The 23,156-nt window shown below is 39.1% G+C and overlaps 1 protein-coding gene across 1 annotated transcript in view; it reads left to right on the top strand.

The window, feature by feature from the left end:
- The window catches only part of LOC122811101 (high choriolytic enzyme 1-like), a 154,085-nt gene extending 132,761 nt beyond the window's left edge, over positions 1–21,324 (top strand). The window contains exons 8-9 of the mRNA XM_044082678.1: positions 3,209–3,333; positions 21,067–21,324. Coding sequence (XP_043938613.1) covers positions 3,209–3,333; positions 21,067–21,077 — 136 coding nt within the window. The 3' untranslated portion in view covers positions 21,078–21,324. The remainder of the gene's footprint in view (positions 1–3,208; positions 3,334–21,066) is intronic.
- Positions 21,325–23,156: the final 1,832 nt, after the last annotated feature.

The raw sequence follows: 23,156 nt of genomic DNA, 5'->3' as shown, positions 1-23,156 counted from the left end.
TCATCAGCTTCTACATTCTCAGTGTTTGCCTTTTGTGATAGAAAAGGGTGCAAAGTGCTAACCTGCTTCATTCATACCTCTCAACTGTACAGATTTTCAAAGAATGTCAAGATTTTTGCCTCATATTTTGGTCTGCTTTTTATAAAGTTGTGGTTTTCTGGTAAATCACTGAAGACTGAAGTCAGAAAATAATGACAGACATTTGAGTTTCAGACTTCATACCCTTCAGAAAATTCATACTAATTACAATCTAGCTTCTATACTTAAAAATTGTCCCTGTTTTTGGTACTTTGTCCCCCATTATTTATGGTTTTGTCCAGATTTCTTGCTCTATGAGGTTGAGATATATGCATCAGTTGTTAAAGTAACTTTTATTTTAAAGTTGTTGTCCAAATACACCCAAAGTGAGGTAGACACAAGTAAAGCAAAATGAAAAACACACCCAAACCTGAAGGTAGCTGGAATAAGTGCTGCCAATCTAGATGAAAAAAAAAGCTTTGGATTTTATTCATCTGGATTGGCAGCATTTATTCCAGCTACCTTCAGCTTTGGGTGCATTTTTCATTTAACTTTTATTTTGGTCTTACTTTTGTTAACCACTAGACATGTCAATAGCATAATAGGAGACCAGTAGCAGTGCTCGTAGCCAAATATTTAATATCCACAGTTTGCAAAAAGAAACAACAAAAATCAAAACCAAGATTACAAGATCAAGCTCCTTATCATCAGCAATCACAGATAAAAGCAGTGACATTATCTGACAAAGAGCTCTGTTTTCTCGTCCAAATACCTCTTGCACTATTTAACTGGGAGAGCCATCTTGTAATACTGTGCAACTTACAAAATAACATCTTTCCCTTTATGCTCCTTGAAATTTTAACATCAGCAGCATTTATACAAATTGCAGTAATTTGCATCCACTTTAGTAATAGCCCTCCTCTTTTTTGATTATTCTGAGAGCACGTTTAACATAGTAGGATGTACTGTGTGGTTTGTTGGCTTCAGTATTGCATCATTGTAAACATCAGGTGTTGACAGCACACTTGTAGTGTATGGCAGAAATAAATAGCATAAAGGATTGCTGTTGAGTACATCATTCTTTTCGCATGTTGGTCTTCAGAGCTGGTAACAACAGGTGCCCAGTTTTATTTCTGTATTTTGGTTGTTTTAATGCACAAGATGCAATACCCTCTGTGCAATGCCTTGTATATGAGCTTCAGGCAATTACTGGAATTTATTTAGTACATGGAGTTTCACCAGCAAATATGCTAATATTTTCCATCTGATATGCAACTCCTAAGCTTAACTTAGTACTACATTATTTCCTACTGTCTTGGACAGCCTAGGAATTATTGTAAATAACTTTCTACTTCATTACTCTGTTGTATCATATCTCAAGAAAGATTACTTCCACCTTGTAAATACGAATATTTGATTCAGACCATTAGCTGTGAAGCACCTTTCACTGGACTTCAGAATTTGAATGTAATGCTTTTATAAATGGATTCTTCTGTATCACTGCTCTCACTTTCTCTGAATATAGCTCCGCACAACCACAGATGGCTTCACCTTCTCAGAAGACCTTAATTGCTCCGAAGCTAGGGAACTACATGGCAGTCCATGGTAATCCTTGTGCCATAAATCAAAGGCCTGATATGTATGTCTTTGAGTAAGGGCACACAGCACCACCCCATGATACACACGTGCTGTGCATGTGCCTAACTCTGTCAAAAGTGACACGCATTTATTTGGTGATTGATGTACACATCAGGACCCTACATGCTGCTACAGTGTTCACCTCCTTCCACTAGGTATCAGTGCAGCAGAATGTCAATCTACACCATCTGACTGAGAGAGGTGACCTCCCCATTGGTCATTCACTTCCACGTCCTCTTGTAGACTCGGATAGGACCTAGATTGTCAATCACCAACATGTCAGTTACTTTGTTTCTTTAGAACTGTAACAATGTTTAGAACTTTGTGGCCAAATATTAAGCACAGACATTTATCACTGATGTTTATGGATATGAGAGCTGTCATCCTGGATCCTGGGCACAACATTTTACATAATAAAAGCTAAATTCATACTCAGTGTGTGAAAATGACAGATTAGACAGGATATGACAGTGTTACCACTTGTGATCAGAAGAGGGGAACATTATTAACATACTCTAAATGTGGTGTAAATTGTGTTTGTTAAAAATCAGCAATCCGGTATTCTTCATTGAACAAGTAGTCACATATAGTTCTCGTATAGTATGTCAGCATAGTAACACGATGTCACAGATGTCATGGAGTAGAACAAGGGTAAAAATCTAGGACAAAAATCAAGTAGGGATGTTATATGAACTAGTAGTAAGCAAAGATAACTTTCTTCTTAATTAGCAAAGCATATTTGTTTATAGCTTGATGTTACCAATTTGTGCATTTCTGTTGGAAATGGGAAAAGAAAAGTCAATGCAGTGTGGCCACTAGGAGGCTGGAAAATGTATCTCAGTGGTAAAAAAATTGAGGGGACCAATAGTTTAACTTATAGTTTGTACAGAATGATAAGTCAGATTTGGGATTACCAGTGGCTGGGGCGAACAGACCAAATGAGAAATGTGACATTTCATTTAGTGTTACCAAAATTAATTGAGTTTGTGCCAAACTGGCTACCAAGTAATTGAAGAAATATTGCACATTAGAGACTCAACTTTATCTTCTTTTCAATTTTGGTAAAATTATTTGAAATACCAGGGCTAGTTATTTATGAGTCTTTTTTTCCTAGACATCTTTCATGCAATGATTTTCAGCAGATAAGAGTTTCTCTGTCATGTTTTTCAAATACCATATCCTATCACCCCTATTAATATTTCAGAAGAAGTGTCAATATACCATTATTTACCCTAACATTGCAGACCAATTTGTAAATTTTTCAGATCTCGTCTTTAAAAAAAAAAACACAAAAAACTATATAAATATTTTATAGAAACTTTCACAAAGTGTTATTAATATTGGAAAATATCACAGTTATGAGAATTTATTTAATTTCCAGGAACATATGTAAAAGGGCAGCACAGTTTTACTGGCATTGGCGGTGGCATTCTACATGATATGTCTACATAAGCCACCTCTTAACTTCAAGAAACAAGCATTCTCTTCAAATTAATTTCTTGATTTGAGCACTGGACAGACAGCCTACTAACTGTAATTGTGATTATTTCAGGAATGCCTTCTCTAAGAATGGAAAGCCAACTATTTTACCTAAGCCAAATCCAAACATACCAATAGGACAACGATTAGGCTTAAGTCGTACAGACATAAAGAAGATCAATAAACTCTACAAATGCAGTAAGTGACTATTGTCTCTCTCTTTCAAATAAACATTAAAAATGTTGCAGTGAGATTAAGAAAATAAATATATAATCTTGGTGATATGTTTGGACACAGAAAAAAAAGTGCATGCAAGATTTTGTGAAATTTTATCTATGTGCTTAACTATTTTGCTGCAAATTATTTGTAGAATGTGTTTTGTACTTTTGTCCATAACAACTAAAATATTTATAATAACACACTCAAACGACTTTTAAAGGGGACTCACACTTTCATTGAAATGTTGGTTACTGCAATATGTATTTTATATGAGAAGAGCTACACAGGCATGGACTGGGATTTATAGAAATGTGTTATCTGCTGAAGACAGGCTTGTGCTGCATAGCTGAGATACACTGTAGTGTAAACAGGTTCCTATTATATGATCGAAGATGCAATCCTTTGAATGCGTCTTGATCGAACTTGAAAGCATGAAACAGCAAAATAGCGAAACGGCATATAAGCGATTTCTTTCCCTGGGAAAGAAATTGCTTGGCCGACTCCATTACTTTGCAGTTTTCATCACTGTAGTGCGATTTCAGAGTTGGTATATTTAAGTAGGATGGGTGTGGGGGGCACAGCTCCACCACATCGGGGGGTGTGGGGGGCGAAGTCCCCACTTTATGTAATGGTTTGATGTTTTTATTTTTATTTTTTTTTGTGGAACAGCGATTTTTTTTCCCCTGGAAAAAAAATCACTGTTCTGAGTGTTCAGGATTGTAAACTTTCATGTACATGGGGTCGATAAATCAGCGTTCGCTTTTTTAAGCGTTCACTGATTTAATATTGACCCCTGTAAACAGCACATGAATATCCAGGTGGTCACACAGTGTCCATCAAAGCAGACAACTGTGTTTAGCTGCAGTTCAGTGTAGAAAATTGAGTACTGATAAAAACACACACGCCAACTGCAGCAAAACAACAAATAAGCTCTAGAACAAGGGAGCATTGGCTAACAAGAACATTGTGAGACTGGAAGGCAGCAGGTAGATCGTGTTGACTGACACTTGAAGAAGCACTCTATCACCAAGCGCTGCATACTAATAAGTAAAGTGTGACCAGTGGTGTCCAGTAAGCTGGACAGTTATTGATTCCATGAAAGGAGAGTATAGGACAGCAGTAAATGGAAGATCATAGCACTCAGGGTTACACATGGAAAGTAAACATAAAGGAAATTCAGAAGGGGGATTTAGGGCACATTTCCAGGGTGATGAGTACCCTGCTGTGTGTGTGTGTGTTTGTATATATATATATATATATATATATATATATATAGAGAGAGAGAGAGAGAGAGAGAGAGAGACAGGCAATAATGGGAAAGGAGATATGAAAATGTTGATGGGAAAAGTGATGAAAAGTGATGAAAGTTACTCAGCAGGGGCAAAGAAAGAAATGCAACAGGCTAGGAGGATGAGATCTGGGTTGGACAGAGACAAACAAGGGTAGATAAATGGTGATCGGGACAACATAGTGAGTTATTCATAGGCATTTACTAGCCTATTGATCCTTGAGGATCTAACCTTGCATTTTTGTGAAGTTTATAACTCAGAGCTGGACAGAACATGTACATCTTACCCTTATCCATAAGGAGGAAGGGTGATAAACTGGGGTGAATTTGGCTTTTCCCATCTTTTTTCTAGACTATGTTTAAAGTAAAGGAAAGTAGTCTGCTTTTTTAGCCTGTATGATACTGAGATGAGGGACTAGGCTTTGAGATGGCCAGTGTAGTTTTAATACTTTAGGCCATTGATTTTCTTGGTGAGAAAGTATCATGGTGATTCAAGTTGCATTAACTGTGTGGACAGGTACATACCAAAGGAGGTATTATACTCACCAATCAGCCTAATAAGTATTGAATACAGTGCAATGATCCCACCCCTGGATGTTGATAACATATCCTTACTAATAAGCTACACAATAAAAAAGGACTTTCTGACAACAGTAGATACATGGTGACTGAAGGACAGTTTGATGTCCATATAGGGTCCCAGGTTCCTACCTACTGATGCCATCCCAGCCATTTATGCATTTTTTGCCATTTAGCTTTAGTCTGTGTTTATTACTCTTGTATATGCTAAAGAGTAGTGGCACAAGGACTCATCCCCAGGGTACATCACTAGTGCATGATCTTTTGGAGGAGGTAGAGCTACTTACCATAACTTTCTGTGTTCACTTTGTGAGCCAGTTGCTATCCAATGAGTTACATAGGGATTAATGTTTAGCTGGGTATGTTTATTAACAATACTTGAATGGTGGAATAGTACTGAATACCTCTGCAAGGTGTAGATATGCATTGTAGACTGATTTTCTCCTCATCCGTTGCTTCAACAACATTTTCTAAGAAGTTGAACAGTTTAAGTAGACAGGATCTACCCTTGACAAAACTGAACTGACTTTGGTCAAGAGTCTGTAGGTTACCTGTGCCCTTATGTATTAATTCCATAATGATCATCTCCATAGTCTTACAGATGAGGCTGGCCAAACTTATAGGTCTATAATTATACAGGCCTATTGATGCCCCACCTTTTTGCAGGGGGAAGAATGTTGGCATCCTCCATTTATCTGACACAAAGGCTGTTTGGAGACTGATATTGAATAGCATCTGCAGGGTGTCTGACAAGTGCCATTTTAGGTTGTTCAGTAGACAGCCAGGTATGTTATCCGTCTCGATAGAAGCAATGTCTTTGGCCTTGGAAAGTGATTCAAGGACTTGTTCTTGGAAGATTGGGGTGGCGTAGATGTGGGCATGTAATCTGGAAATGTAGTTGGGGGGGGGGGGTAAAGTTAAATTCATCTGCTAGTAGACTGTCCATGTCCTCATGTCTGAATATATGATATCATTTGCTATTAGCTCTGTGCACTGTTGGACATTGTTTTATAGGTGTTTAGTTAAATAAAGCTTTATGGTTGTGGGTGGTTATTTTTACATCATATTTAGCTTTGGTCAATTTGATCAGGGGCCAAAGTTCCATGTTAAGTTTACTAAAATTGTTTCTGACATTATGATAGTGGTAACATTGCATGCAATTATATATTTTATTTCTTTTATTGGAAAGCCTGCTTATACCTGGGTATTACCCTATGGGTTTATTTTTAAATTTGGCATTGAATTTGCTTTAATGAGGGACAGGTACATCTCTGCAGCTGTTCACATGTACATAGAATAAGATGATAAAAGATTCCACATATACACTGGGGTCATCAGATTGAAAGAGGATGCTGAATTTAGACAGGACATCAATTGATTTTCATAGACTAGCCTTTGCATAATCTTTGAATACCAAAGTATTTGAAGTCTTACATGTGTTGACAGTTTAGTCACTTGCATACAGGTTAAGCAGACCACAGTCTGGCATGTTAAGTGCATGACACTGTAACCCTAACATGGTGCCCGCAGTTTAAGCAGGCCACAGTCTGACTAGTAAGTGCGTGACACTGGAAGCACGATGTGGTATCTGCAGTTTAAGTGGGTTGCAGTTTCACCTGTAAATCCATGCCACAGGAATCCTGACAGGTTCTCACAGTTAAAGCTGTCTGCAGCCTCAACTGTAAGTGTATGACACTGGAAGCCTGACAATGTGCCTGCAGTTTAAGTTGGCTGCAGTCCCACCTGTAAGTGAGTGACACTGACAGTCTGATATTGTGCCCTCAACCAGAGTCTCACCTGTACGTGCTTGATAACAGAAGCCAGGCATGATGCCCACTGTTTAAATAAGCCTCACTTCTCCATGTAAGTGCATGAATACAGAAACCTGACAAGGCACCCGCAGTTTAAGTCAGCCACAGTCTCACCTGTAAGTGCATGACACCAGAAGCCTGACATAGTTTATACAGTGTAAACAAGCCGCAGTCTCATCTGTAAGTTCATGACATGGGATGCCTGGCATAGTGCCCACACTTTAAGCAAGCCACGGTCTGACCAGTAAGTGCACAACAATGGAAACAGTGCATGGTGCCTGTTATCTGCGCATGGTGCCTGTTATCTGTGCATGGTGCCTGTTATTTAAGTTAGTCAAAGTCTCACCTGTAAGCATATGACAGTGGAAGCTCAGCTTTGGGACTGTGTTTAAGTAACCACACTTCTGGATATAAGTCCATGACAACAGAAGCCCAGCATAGCACCTGGCATTTAAGTAAGCCTCACTCCCTCATGTAAGTGCTTGACAGCAGAAGCCTGACATGTTGCCCATGGCAATATACAGTATCATGTATCACATAACATGCGACAATGATATAACATACGGACAAGGTACAGGCACAGCAAAATGACAATCCCTTATAACAGGCCACCTGTTATGACCTGGATTCTGTCAATATAGATAGCCTTTATTAGGAACACTGCTTTGAATGACAGTGAAACATAGTTTAAAATTACAGTACAAAAAACAGAATACTAAGTTATTCAGAGCCTTTCTGCCTAACCTTGGCTTTCCACTATCAGAGATGTTTAAGTTGGCGGTTCTGCAGATAATCATACCAGTACTTTCACTCTTCACCAGTCATGTGGATACCAGTAATGTCATTCAGTATCTTGGCCAGGTCAAATCAAGCATCCACCTGCCCAAATAGACCCTGAGAGGGTTCCAGCAGCTTGTCCATTATCTGGTTTGATAAGGGAAAGAACATAATTTTCTCTCTTTAGCACAACAGACAAGCAATTTCTATGGGGCATTAGCATTGCCAGCCTTTAACATGAATATCCCAAAAAATTATTGTGATTTTATAAATAACAAAAAGGGTAGCCTTATATTCACACTGGAAATGTGATTTTTGAATTGGGAGATGCACAGCCTAGCACTGTCCAAATGAAAAAGACATATACACTTGCAAGAATTCTGCATGAACCATCAAATGTGAAATATCAGTGACATGGTAGGATGTAAGTATGTTTCATGTCTGCCATGCACATCACCAAACTATAACAATTTATAGACGGACACAGAACCTACCCCATCTGCTCTACATATTTATATCTTTTCTGAACATGTCACCAGTTTTATTACTAAAACATGAATTCAAAGAGGTGCAACTGCAGATATAGTGGTATAAAGTAAGTTTCTGGCAGCAGAAAAGCACCTTTTAAAGAACCAAAACAAGAAAAAACAAATAACCAAGAACCAAGGAATGAGGCATTGTCACCTTCCAGGACCAATTTATTGATAAAAAACAGCAGTCAAACATTTCGTCTTCCTAACAAGACTTCTTCAGAACTGTTTTATACATCAAATTCCACAATTAAATACCATCACACCAACACTTCATGTGATTCATACAACCAACAGAAAATTCTAACTAAGTGTAAAAACTAAGTATTTAAAATACTTAAAAGTAACACTTTCACACAAATATACACAACTTAGTAAAATGTTGTAAAATGTTGGTGACACTGTTAATCAATTACAAAGCCAACATATATATTAACCTTCAAGACTTTTTAACTTTAAAGTTGGAGTTAGTGAGCAAGATTCATTTAGACCAGGGGGTTCCATTTATTCTTATATTCTGTATAGGGCATTCATTAATTTGGAGAATATACAAACATACGAATGATGTGGCTAAAACCAAATTAACGAATGCCCTATATAGACATATTTTGAAAGCCCCCGATCACAAATTTTATTTTGTGGTGTTGGATTATGCTGAGAAAGACCTTAGAGGATTTATTATAGATGACCTTTAAGTAAAAAGGAACTCATTTGGATCCTAAGACTCAATGCCTTGGAACTCCCTGGTCTAAATGAATCTTGCTTACTAACACCTATTTTAAATTTGTGGGTGTCTAGTTCTGACTCTGTTATCATGCTTTTTGAGTGTGATGACAGTACCCTTTCAGAGATGGTTCATAGGGACATCCCTTGTTCTAAGAATGCAGTCATCAGTTTCCAGCTTTACAAATGGGCCTCATTTGGTTTCACCCACAACAAAAATAAACAATTACTTCAGTTAGGAGTCTTAAAAGTTCTTCAGTGCCAAGAAGAGATATGGAGACCCCCTGGGTTTATACGTGCCAAAGCCCTTTGCAATACTTCTAGTGACAGAAGTCTTGGCAGAAACATTTCATAGTATTTCTTTGGAGCCATATTCTCATGTCCCTACTCCCATGGACCCAGACTATTTTTATATGATTGTAGATTTCTGCAAATAATCTTTAAAAATCACATTGCTGTTAAAGCCATGGTGACTATGGATACAAGGAAGGGTCTACTAGGGCTCCAATCAAGAACCCACTTCAAAATGATAGGGAAGGTAGAACCATAGGGCACCTTGGGAAGAAACTGTACACCTATGTGGTAATGTTGATGCATCTTGTACAGCTTCAGCCTCAGGGTCAGTGATAAACAGACATGTCTAGCTGAGGGCTACCCCTCACTCAGCTGTCAGTCCATGTTAGAGCTCAACTCTTTTGTGCTCCATTTGAGAAGGATAGCCAAGGGACTGTTCCTCCCTCACCTGTCAGTCCATGTTAGAGCTCAACTCCTCAGTCCTCCATTTGAGAAGGAGTTGCTCCTCCCTCTGCAGAGCAAGCGTTTAAAAAGCTGGAAAAGAGCAAGGCTCTATGGTCAGTGAAACAGGTGTCTGATTCCCATGCTCCCATCTATAGTAAAAGTTATACCAAAAATTTATCACTGCCAGTTGGCAAAAGAAAGGAACAAAGCTTAAGGAGAGGTGAACCCACAACAAGAAAATGGTAAGAACAACAAAGAATGCCTGGAAGCCCTCGGCATCAAGACCCTGAGAGGGAATAGCTTTGACTCAACAAATGCATCCCTCCTGTGACCACCAAATCCTCAACTCAAGCTTCAAATCTGTTTAACCCTCAAAATGCACCAACAAAAAAGTGGGAGGCAGCTATGCCTTTGGGTGAAAGAGTGGAAAAAAAATCACAAAGAACCCCTGGGTACTGAAAATCTTAGCCCAAGGGTATAGACTAATTTAATGAAAAAAATGCTCAGGAATCTCTGTAATACCCAGAGAACCAAGGCATCAATTTCTGCTATTCATTCCATGGCAGGACTATCCCAGGGCAAGTGAGATCAAATTCTGCTAGGGGCACTGCAGCCACCACAGCCTTTCTAAGAGAGGTCAGCACTCTGTCTGTTTTGGAGCCAGACGCATGGTCACCAGTTCACACCTGGATATTTCCTTCACAGCAAGGGTGTTTTTTTTCACAGTCATCTTACAGGGTTCTCGTTCAGCACCCTCTGCTCAAGTCCAGTCAACCAGAAGTTATCACTACTGCAGCAGTGGACAATATGATGCACAAAGTACAGTTGTATTAGGAACTTACTATAATTGCACGTCTGAGTAGCTCCACTTTTATTTCGCTCCCTCCATCCTCTCATCCTTCCTTTGCCTTGCCTAGGGTCAGTTCAGGGTTGGTGAGGGCATCCTTTCACTCTTGGTCTTTGTCCTCCTCTGTCTCCCTTGCAAGATGTCTTTCTTCCTCAGGCCAAATTGATATCTGGGCACTTAACTTAGTAGGCCTCTTCTGCTTAGACATCATGGCCAGGCTTTCTCTTCATACAGGGATAATTTTGTGGGCTGGTCTCAAATCTCCCCACTAGTAGGAACAGTGACAAGAAAGGTTTAAAGATGGCACAGGCAAGAATTGAGTTTTCTTATACCACTGATTTACTGACATCAAGGAGCAGCATCCATCCAGCCAAGTTGGAGAAGGGTGCAAAGTTCTGGAAGTCAGGCAAAACTTTGGGTATTTTCATGGCAGACGTCCTCAAAAAATAATTACTGCTACAACATTGAACATACTGCATGTATAATAAGTTTTTTAACACAGTTCATCTTTTTAAATGTACTATGGAATGTTTTCTTTCTCAGGTTTGTTGTATCAGTATTGCCTAATCTTATACTATCCTGTATGTCTTACTCAGATGTGCTATGTGCACGTACTGTGGGATATCTATAGTTGGTCTCCCTCATACATTATCTATGGTATGATCCCAGTTATTCCCATTAGGGGTAATATATAATTATTGACCATGGACTGGGTATAGTCAGTCTATAGCAAAATCTGATAGGTAATTTCTAGCACAGATAATAAAATTAGCTGTGCTTAAAATGTCCCACAAGGACATCTAGTGTAGTACTTACCTATGAACTTATGAACGTGTACTCTGACATCATAGCCCAGTAGCCCACTGTCATCTGTGACCCCTTGGGTGTCCGCTATGCATGCTGTCTGTGAAGGTCAATCTTCACCTATATATCCCTTATAGGTCTCTCTTTGACAAATACCCATTAATTCCCTCGTGGATGACCTACCTTTGTACAGTGGGATAAACATTGCAGTCCAGCATTCTTTCAGCACAAACTCTCTTTGGAGGCTGTGGTTAAATAGTGATTCTAGTAGATCTAATGTTCCACGTTATTAAGGACACAAGCTGGGATGTCATCGGGGCTCATTGATGCAGTGGTCTTGGCCTTGGTGAGTGCCTTGAGGACCTCTTCCCCAGTGATAGTTGGGGAAGTTATGGTTGTAAACATATCCTAAGGGGGGGTCAGTGGGGGAGGGGGAGGGAGGTGAAAATAGAGTTAAATTTGTCAGCCAGTAGATTTGCTATATCTTCCACTTTAGTATAGATGGGACCATTTACAACTCATTCAGTGCATTATTGTGTATTGCACTTCAGGTTCTGGACATAGATGAAGAAAGCTTTGGGACTGCTGTTGGCATGAGAGGCTATCTTTACCCAACTTTTTCTGTGTTAGACTTGCTTAGTCCCCTGAGTTGCTTGTTAAGATGATGAAGGAATTATATTGCTGGACGTTGTTCCTCCTAATTTTTTTCAGGATTTTCTTCATTTTGTTATACAACCTATTAGTGCTGGGATTCCACCAGAGTTATTTTTTTTGCATTCATCATGCACTTGTTTTGTGTATGTAAAGCTGTCTCTGTATAGCTGTTAATATGATTATACAGGGTTTCCATGAATGTTTCCCCACAGGCAATAATCTTCTCTGGGTTTGGGAGAACTTGAAATTATGCCAGGGTATCACTCAATAGTAAAATATTTGCTTTAGAGTAATACTTGGAAGTTCCTCCACAAGCAGGAGTCCCAGGTTTTATTTTTATTTTAAAGGAGACAGCTTTATGGACTGACTTGACATGAGAGGACATCACATTAGGCAGGGTACAACATTCTCCCATGTTTGTGAGGACCAGTCCACAAATGTTTGCACTTGTAATGAGTATACAGATTTGCTTGTCCAGTGTGTCAGTGTTTACAAAGTCCAGGAATCCCCTGGTTTGCATGTTAGGGGTTGTGTAAGATTCCCATTTTATAGTGGGGTAGTTAGAATCACCCACTGAATATAGTATTGGGTTGAGCGGAGAATGTCCTGACTGCATTTAAGTATGCACTAAGTGGTTCCTGGGTCATGCAGGGAAACCTATAGCTTGGAAGGATATGGTATGGGACTTTGTCTGTGATAAGTTGGATGTGGTGAAGATCATGCATGTTAAACTGACTGACCAGCTTTGAGATGTGTTTGTTGTGTAATGTAAATAGAGACACCTCCAACTTTGGTTCCTTCCTGTGCATTAGGTAGTCTAAATGTGTAAAAGGCATTAATGCCCTGTACTGGCAGGATGCTTTTTATGGCTTTCAACCAAATCTCAGTAACTGCATAAATATCTGCATTCTCCATGTTAAGGAGAGCTTGCAGATGGTGGAGATTCTTGTTTAGACTCCTGGCATTGAGCAGTAACATCTTTAAATAGGCTTGGGTTGGTTTTGCTGTGTCAGAAGATTTATCAAGTTGGCAATGACTTAAATAGTCACTATGGGGAGGGCAAGGCTTTAGCCAATATATGGAAGCCTAGAGGGGACAGGTACAGACCATCCCTGGCAAAGCTGAGTGTTCTTTCAACCATATCATCCCAGGCTGGCAAATATTGTACCCTCTTTGAATGACACCAAAAGCTAAGCCAATTATTAAAGTCAATTATTTTCTGCTAATATTGCAACATCATTCTTGCAGACAGTAGAATGCTATTCAATGCTAGGCTCATACCCACCTGGGACACATAGTTTGAGAGCTCCATCATGTCTCTCTTAATATAGTTTGGTATGTCTCAGGTTGTTTACACCCACTTGTACTATGACTGAGTCATACTGTACTTTCTGTATGATTTGACAGATCTTGGCCATTCATAGGCAAATGACCATGGCTCTCTCCTTACTCAGCCTGGTGGGACATCTGTGTGTCTTACAATGAAGTCTACTATGACCAAAATATTGGGTGGTGTGGTGATTTGCCTTATGGGCTTAGAAGTTGAGATCATACCTCTCAACCTCTTAGTGCAAGAAATCTGGACAAAGCCTGACAAAAGGTGGGAGAAAGGCCCCAAAATAGAGACACATTTTAAATATTGCTCTTATAAACTTAGAAAGTTGCTAAAGTAATAGGGTTTGTTTTAACACACAGTTTCTGGAGGATTTGAAGTCTGAAACTCAAATGTATGCTGTTATTTAGTGACTTCAATTCTCAAATCATCCCAGTGATTTGCCAGAAAACCACAAATGTTATTAGGAACAGACCAAAAATATGAGCCAAAAATCTGGACATTTGAGAGGTATGGTTGAGACACTTTGAGAAGTGGCTATATGTGTCATGTTAGGTGTAGTTTTGGTAGAGTGCTTTTGTGGTTGCTGGGAATACTTATTATGGGTGCAATGTCTGGGAGAGCTTTAGGCTTTAGGAAGATTATGTTTGGTGGATGTGGTATGTATGTTACTGTAAAAATGTTTGGTATTAAAATTGGCTGTATGTGACTGCCTTGCCTCCAGCAACACTTTGTAACTACATTTCTCACATGCTGTGTCAGTTTGTTATTAGGTGGTTGCCAGTAAACATGAGACAACTAGAGTGCCTCAAGATGCCCATATTTTAATTGACTATAGATATAGTAGGAAAGTGAATATCCATGGCAATGCATTCTTATTACATGATCTACAAGGGCATGACACAAGAGGGGTTTACAGCTAGCTAGCTAGCTCAGCTGCTGTGACAGTATGGACTATAATCAAGACTATCAAAGGCTAAACTTGGTGGGTAGTGCCCCTCAGTGTGCAAACTAGTTGCTCTTTGCACAAATACATAATGAGGAAATTTCACGGCTAGTTTTATAAGGACAATTTCAGTGCAGGCATCTATACAGGGCACTGCTAAATGCTGCTGTGGATATAGCAGGTGAGAAAGTTCAAAAACAAAGTTAAGGGCCCTCTGCCAATCAGAAACAGCACACCTTTCCTTCCTTTAAACAACCCTGGATCAGAAAATGACTCAGGTCTTCTCTACTCTAACCAGGAGTGTAACCAAAGCAGCTTTAACTTGAGATTACTGCCTTTCTTATTCATGGTATAACGCAATACTGCATAGCCTACACAGCAGGACATATTTATCTACATAGCAGGCTATATTTATTTATTTATCTACATAGCCTATATAGCAGGACTTATTTATCTTAGTTTAAGCAATTTATTTTACCATACCAATATATTGTAGATATACACTCAATTTCAGACTCTCCAAGGTAATTTAGATACATAACTCCAATTTCATACACTGCATTGTATCAGGTTTACTCCTTTTTGTATAAAAGCTATTTGAATAACTGTGTAACCTCTGTACATTGTAATTGTTTTTTTTAGCTGATGCTAACCTCTTGCTTAATTCTTAAACTCTCCACTCTTTTGTTGCTCTCTACATCCCCGGAACCATACAACAGCTATTAATTTTTGTGTCTCCATATTATTAAACCTCCATTTCTCTCCTGTCTGCAGCTTTAGTCCCTGCTCTCCCCTATTTGGATACACCTGTGTGGACTTCCAGACCTACATCTCAAGCCTTCCCAGCTTATCCAGTCCGCCAAGCAACTCAACAAACTGTGCTGCTCTCTCCCCCTATTTGGACTAGAATCAAGCCTCCCCTTGAAGAAACCAAGGAAGTATGTGCACCATCTGCTAAACCTACTGTTCTTTAGTTATTTTAGCCCCGCTAGGTGTTCTGAACGCTTCCCTGCCAAGAAGCCAGCAGTCAGCCCTTCCTCTTCTTTTTTGTACAGCCACCCTTCCTCTTCTACTAGCTCCACTTACCTACACTGTCCTCATCCTCCTCCTCTCACTTATTCTACCCCTTCGACAGCCTCTGTGGACCTTAGTTGCATCCCAGCACCTGGCCACTAGATGGCATCCTCTCCTTATTAATCTAATTACTGCCTTATACTCTATTTCATCTTTATCTTCTTCCCCTTTAATCTGTAAAGCCCTATTTCTTGCTTTACTCTCTTAATCCACTATAGTCCTCTTTTTCATACTATATCTCTGTCCCCTGTACTTACCTGTTGCTTTCCCCACTCCAACGATAGATTCTTGATCTTCCCTTGCCTTCCTGGACCTCTGCTGTCCTACTCTCCTACCTTGCTGCATTGCCAGCCCCCCCCTGAAGATACGTTTATCTTACACTTCTCTGTCCACTATCACTACTGGTAAGGCCCTTACCTTCCTCCTATATCCAAACTTTCCTTATCTCTTCAGCTCTCCACTGATAGTTTTTTTCCTGGCCTCTCTCCTTCTGTGGCTCTTCCCGCTCCGTTCGCCCTGCGGGCTCACTCCGCTCCCCTACCCTACCCCCAAATCCCACCCACCCCCAGTGCATCTACATTTATAGTCCCCTCCTAGCCCCTCCCCTATTGCACTCTGCCTATCCCATCACTCTGCTCCTCCCCCTCCTACAGATTTCTCTTTAAACCGCCCCTCCCCCTCTCACTCCCCTTTCCCAACTGCTCTCTCTCATACATCCCCTCCTTATATCTCTATACTCCATAGCCTACCACTACCCTATCTTCCAATATCTATCCTACACTACTCCTCCATGTCTCTTCCACACTATCTCACCTCATTTACATGTCTTTTCATTCTTACCATTCTGTATAATGCATCTTCTTATTCCAATACCACACTACCCGCCTCTATTTCACCCCACTCATCCTCCACTATCTCCCTTCCACATCCTTCATCCCTCCATTTTTATTTGATATCCCCTCCCTCCTTCAACCAAATCCATTTCATTACTTTAAACTAAAACACCATACACTCTACAAAAAATCTCCCACTTTCAAATTTAAATTACATCTCCCTTTTACTTTACTCCGTAATTCTAAGTTTCAACTCCTCTACTCCTTCTCTTGTCTTGCTCTTGCAGGAGATGTCCATCCTAACCCTGGGCCAACACCAACTAACATTCTCTCTCCCACTACCTCCACAAATAGGCACAATAATAAATACCTTAAATTTATTACCATTAATACCCAGAGTATTAATAACAAAATAACAAACTTCCATGCCTGGCTAAATGTAACTGAACCTGACATAGTAGCAGTAACAGAAACCTGGCTAAAACCTCAAACTAGTAACTCTGAAATTTTACCACCTGGCTACCAAGCACTCAGGTCCGATCGCCAAAACAAAAGGAGGTGGTGTAGCCTTAGTCTACAACTGCCTGCTAAATCTTAGCCCATACCAAAATACCATTCCTAACTTTAATAATGCAGAACTAGTCATAGGAATCCTCAAAATAAACAACTTCAAAAGTATCTGTATTATAACCATCTATATCCCTCCTGGAGACAACTCCTCCACCCTAGAGAATATTCTCTGTTGGGCCTCAAACAATATTAAACAGGAAACTTTCATTCTAGGTGATGTAAATATTGATTGGAATAAAATTAATAACAATACTCCCCTTCAGTCTATCAATCTTTATAATTTTACTCAACTAATAAACAACATTACCAGACCTAACAAAACCAACCCTCCAGGGTCCATCTTGGACTGGATTCTAGTCAGCCACCCTAACAATATCTCCAACTCAAGTACCTTACCAGACTCATTAAGTGATCATCTCCCAGCCTTTATTAACCAAAAACCCAACAGCTCCCACACCAACAACAATATGCCCACTCTCGCAACCTAACTAATTTTAATCCTTCTGTATTTTCAGAAACCCTTCAACTAACAAACTGGGATTCACTAAACACTCTTCCCCTAGATGAAGCCCTAGAACTCTTCAATACTACCTTCCTTAAAATCCTAGATTCCCAAGCCCCTCCCGTACAAAAGGATAAAGTTCAACTCTGCCCCTTGGCTAACTAAAGACACTAAAACTCTAATGCGACAAAGGGACAAAACTTGGAAACTATACAACAAAAATAAAAACTCAGCCTCTTTACTGCAATTTAAGCAACACCGCAATCTTGCTAAAAAACTTATTATGAAGGATAAGAAATCTTACTACGGCAAACTTCAGTCCACCCTCACAAATAATCCCAAAAAATTCTGGAATTCCATCAATTCACTCTTACATCCAGGTACAAAATCCAATCCCTGTCCAGACAATAATAAGACTGACACTGAAATAGCAACTCTCTTTAACTCGTTTTTTACTGGCTCAATAGCTGAACTGACTAAATCCTTCTCCTCTTCCACCCCTACCCCTAACCCAAGGCATCCTTCTACACCCATCCCTCACTCCAACTCTCATAACACCCCTCCCACTTTCATTCTACATCCCGTGTCTACCACCAGTATCAAACAACTTCTTCTCAAACTTAAACCATGCTCCAATGCCCCTGACAACATCCCATCACTCTTTCTCAAGCTCGCAGCAAATGGCATCGCCATACCTATCAGCATTTTCATCAATAGATCCATCCAAGAATCTTATGTTCCCAAACTTTGGAGAGCTGCCCACATTCTGCCCCTCCATAAAGGAGGCAAAAATAACACCATCTCTAACTTCCGCCCAATAGCAATTCTTTCCCCAATCTCAAAAATTCTTGAAAAATGTATACACCAGTAACTCATGCCCTACCTTCTAGATAACCATCTCCTCACTCCTACACAACATGGGTTTCGGCCTGGCCACAGTACCATAACTGCTCTTCATTCCTTCCTAGAAATTGTCAACCAAGCCCGTGACTCTGGAAAAATTGTCTCCACTGTTCTTCTTGACCTTTCTAAGACCTTCGACACTATATCCCACACTCTCCTTCTCAACCACCTCTCTAACCTCAATCTCTCCCACAAGTCTCTTTCTTGGTTCAGAAGTTATCTCTCCGATAGATCCCAAGCTGTGAAATGGAATACTGGTACCTCAAAATTCCTACCTACCCCTACCGGAGTCCCTCAGGGTTCTATTCTCAGGCCTCTGCTCTTTAACATCTTTATCAATGATCTCCACTCTTCTATTCCTCTTGCTCAAATAGTACAATATGCAGATGACTCTACTGTTATCTGCTCTGCGCCTAGCCTTCCCGAGCTCCAAGCCAAAACCCAATTGGCCTTCACAACCATAGAAAATTGGATGCTTCAAAATCATCTTTCCCTCAATGCCAATAAATCCTACATCATTCTCTTCTCCCCCTCAAAAGCTCTGACTCTTGATAAGTCATTCTTCATAATTTCCAGCCTCTCCCAGTCCTCAATAGAAGTTGTTAGTAGTGCTAAATTACTCAGAGTAACCATTGATGAACACCTGAAATTTAATAATCATATTCAACTAAACATAAAGAAAACTCATCAGAAGCTCGGTATGCTTTATAGAAATGCAAACTTTCTTACTCCATCTTCAAGCCAAACTCTCGCCACTACCTTCCTTCTCCCTTCTCTACTGTATGGTGCTCCTCTTCTATCCAATCTCTCCACTTCTATCTCCGCAAAACTTGAAAGTTGCTACTACAAAATTGCCAAATTCGCTACTAATTCCACTCATTCTACACACCACTGCATCTGCCTCCGTAGTCTTCAATGGCTAGAACTCCCTAATCAACTCAATTTCCTCCAACTTACTACTGCACACAAACTAATCTTTAAACCCACTGCTTGCCCAGCATTATCTAATACCTTATCCATATACAATCCTCCAAGGCCCCTAAGATCTAGCCACCAAAATCTTATTTCAGTTTACAAACCCAAACGACCCCCTGGCCAACTCCTACTTTCCTATACTACAGCAAAAAAATGGAACTCACTTCCTTCCCTTCTAAGAGCCACTACAAACTATGAACACTTTAAATCTCTTCTCCATTCTCACCTTTTCCAAAATTGGAAATGTAATTGTATACTTCCTACCTAGATCTCAATATATCCTAGTTCCATCCCACCCCCCTGGTTCCCCTTCTTCTGACACTCTCCCTAGCTCCCCTCTCTTCTTCATTATCTCCTCCTTCCTCCCTGATTAAACCCTTTATTTTCCTTCAAGTGCTATGCTTACTCTCTCCTTAAATCTTTTGCCTTTTTCTCAAGGTGTTCTCCTGGACTCAATCACAAAATGAACATTAGTTTATCTGCTCTTTTTCTATCCTCTTCTGACACCTCTCCTTTAATTTCTTTGCTTCTTCTTCGTTTCTCCCATGCTTCCCTGCTCTTGCATTCAAACTCATTCTATAATTTCCTTTCCTTTCCTACTTTACTAACATTACAGTTGCACTAATATATCATTTTCTTATGTATAGTGCCCAATGCACCTCATTCTTGTTTGGAAATTGTTAAAGTATTATGCTATTAGAACAGAGTGTGTTTTTGTGTGTAATGTATTAGTTTAGAGCTTTTCTGCTGTGTTTTTGTGTGTAATGTATTATAATGGAGCTTTTCTCCCTGGGCCTCCACTGAAAACGAGCTTTCGGGCCCAGTGGACTTCCCCGGTTATCAAACTGGAAATAAATAAATAAATAAATTACAAAAGTCAAAAAGTGCAAGCGTTCACAACAAGGCACAGTCAATAATGCAGAAGTAGTTGCATTTTAAATATAGTAATGAAAACGAAATTTGTACACGAAAAGTCATGTGATATATTATAATGTCAGCCATATATGCTTGGTCCTTGATATTGCTTTAAGTCAGGGTTTTTTTTAGCCAATGTCAGACTTTTTTGTTATGATTTAAGTTTAATACACAATAAAATGATTTTTGTCAAAAAAAGTGCTCTATACCGTCAAGGTCTTCTTTCCCACTAATACGTAGAAATGTAGCACACAAATTTATGTATCTAAAGCTTCTAATTTTCTTCCAAATTACTTTCCAGAAAGAAAATTCTTGGTTGTTACAGTTAAACCCCTTTGAACTACAAATTATACTTCTGTACTTCTAAACACAATAAAATAAACTGAAATACATTTTTGTGAAGACACAAGTGAAAACTTCTGACTGGCTAGAATGCTTATCAGGATCCCCAGTGAAAAACCATAAACACCATGAATGTCCTCACAGCCTCCAAGAGATATAAAGCTGCCTTCTAGAAGGAACTGTAAGCATGATATCCAACATCCGGAAGAGAGGCATTAGTGTATTTAAAGATACCTTCTCATCTTCCCACAGAGAATGTACTGTCAGTTGTAGTTATAGACACGTGTTTGGGGGGGAGGCTGATTTTATTTACATCTATTTTATAAAATGAACTGTTCTATACCTGTAACAAGAATGTAAATCTACATGAATTCAGCCACATAAGTTTGTTATGTAAACCTTGGTATTCTGGCATAATTAAACTGTCAGTGTTTTACAAAATGACATTTACCTGCAGGTTACACTTTATTTCAGTAAGTACACTGTTTGTATATTGAGTTTCTTCCTTTGTATTCTGTAACTGCCTCGTGCGTATTAAATACTCATTTTTTTCTTTTTTTCTCTTTAGGAATGGCTTGATATCACTGGTAACAAATGGAGCCATCTCTTGGACTGCAGAGTGCGCTACTAAGAGCTTTTACTCATTACAAGAAACTCACTAAACATGTTTATGATTTTAACAAGTATTTTATTAAGCAGAAGAAGGCATATTTTTCATGACTAATGAACTGGCTTTAATGATTTGCAAACTGATGCTCCAGCACAGCCCATATACAGAAATATCTTGTTTATTTGCTTTTAATAAAAGTAATCTGCAGTAAAAAAATATATAAAATAAATTAAATATCAATATATACTTAATTTTTGTTGCATTTGTAAATCATCGCTAGGGCAGACAAGCCATCACTAACAGTTTCTTAACATCAGATGCAAACCTTAGTATTATATACCATTTTATATCAACCTCAATGTCATTCCATTGTCTTTTCCCAGCATGCAAATGAGAATTCAGTTTAGCCAGACTTTTTTAAAATTTCTGAAAACTATAACCAGTCTTGTTACTGTGTATACAGATGGTCCACTTAATCTATATTTCTAGTTTGCAGTTCCAGCTGCATGTTTTATACCTCTTACCCTTCATGTCAGAATGCCTACGGCCGTACCACTCTGAATGCATCCAATCTCGGCTGATCTCAAAAGCTAAGCAGGGTCGGGCCTGGTTAGTACTTGGATGGGAGACCCTTCATGTCAGAATATGAGTAATTATATTAATTAGTTATTTTTTACTCATTAACCTACTTGAGCAAAAATAACACATAGTTATCTTGTAATATTACTTACAGTTCACTCGGATAGTGGAGTATACTGGGGATGAAACAACAGGCTATATTCTACAGACCATTATTGATTTCCCCCAACCTCTAGTTGCAGATTATGTGGATCTCAGCAAACTGTTTAACCATATTAAAGATCCTGAGTCATTGTTAAACATTGTGTCTAGAGCTTTTTCCCCAGTTCAGAATAGTAAACATAAAATGTCTTGCTCTGTTTAATGAACTGGACAGATAAGAGAAACAGACATTTATGGACACAAACCCCCCTTCTTCAGCATTGCTGTTGCTTCCATTCCAACATATTAACCTTTTTTAATAAAAATGTATCTGGATACACAAGCTTATCTAACAAACTGCTGACAAATCTGCAGCTCAGGGGGTTGCGTGTAAACTCCAGCAGAGCAGAAAATCTCCCTCAAGGTGAGGAGCAAAAAAAAAAAAAGCTTGTCTGCATTTGTGTAACAGCTTGTTTGGGAGAGTTACTATCACAACTGAACACTTCAACTTATCAGCAATGAACGCAGTATCAGCATTCATTTGTGAAGCTTTAATATCCTGAGAGCTTCATAAAACAATGCTGGTACTGCATTCTCCACCTGCATATTATGTTCCCTAACAGCTTGCACCCTGGAGAGATATCTCTTTGCCCATCCTTAGTTACAGCTTTGTGTTTCAGCCTTCTTGATGTTGTCCTTTGTTCTACCCTACTCAGATGCAACATATTTAAATAAACAGGTCTTTGGATAGCAGTGAGTGCATGTTTTTTCTACATAATGACATATAAAACACTGACTAATTAAGATTTCCTTAGAGGCAGTGAATGGGAATGTATAAATCACATCATGAATATGCAACAAAACCATGTATGCAAAGGGCATGGAAACCATGTTATCCAATAGAGTGTGCTTCCAAACAGCCTTTTAAGCTCCACAAGCTTTCATTTATTTTTGTTAATAACCCATTTGGTATGCTTTATGTTCTCATCCATCCATGTACTGTTCACTAAAGTAGCACAATCGACCCATCCTTGAGCTATTTCCAGTGTAAATCTATGTTATTGTCCTCAAATGCTACAAAATTGCATTATTCTTTTCAATGATTTTCAAATCATATACCTATTTCCTGTTCATGTTGTGACTAAGTTTTGCTACCTCTCAAATGTCCAGATTTTGACAGACTGTCCAGATATTGTTACATATTTTTGGTCTAGTCTTCATAAAATTTGAAAAAGCAGATATTCAGATTAAATATCTTACTGCATGCACTCCAATCAGGTAGAAAATTATACCAAGTGATAGTGGGACCTACTGTCCCTTCCCAAAGT

The sequence above is a fragment of the Protopterus annectens genome, chromosome 9.part0 (genome assembly GCF_019279795.1).
Source record: "Protopterus annectens isolate FY-2018-M chromosome 9.part0, PAN1.0, whole genome shotgun sequence".
In the NCBI taxonomy this organism is placed as follows: Eukaryota; Metazoa; Chordata; order Ceratodontiformes; family Protopteridae; genus Protopterus; species Protopterus annectens.
This window is presented reverse-complemented; position numbering and strand designations above follow the sequence as displayed.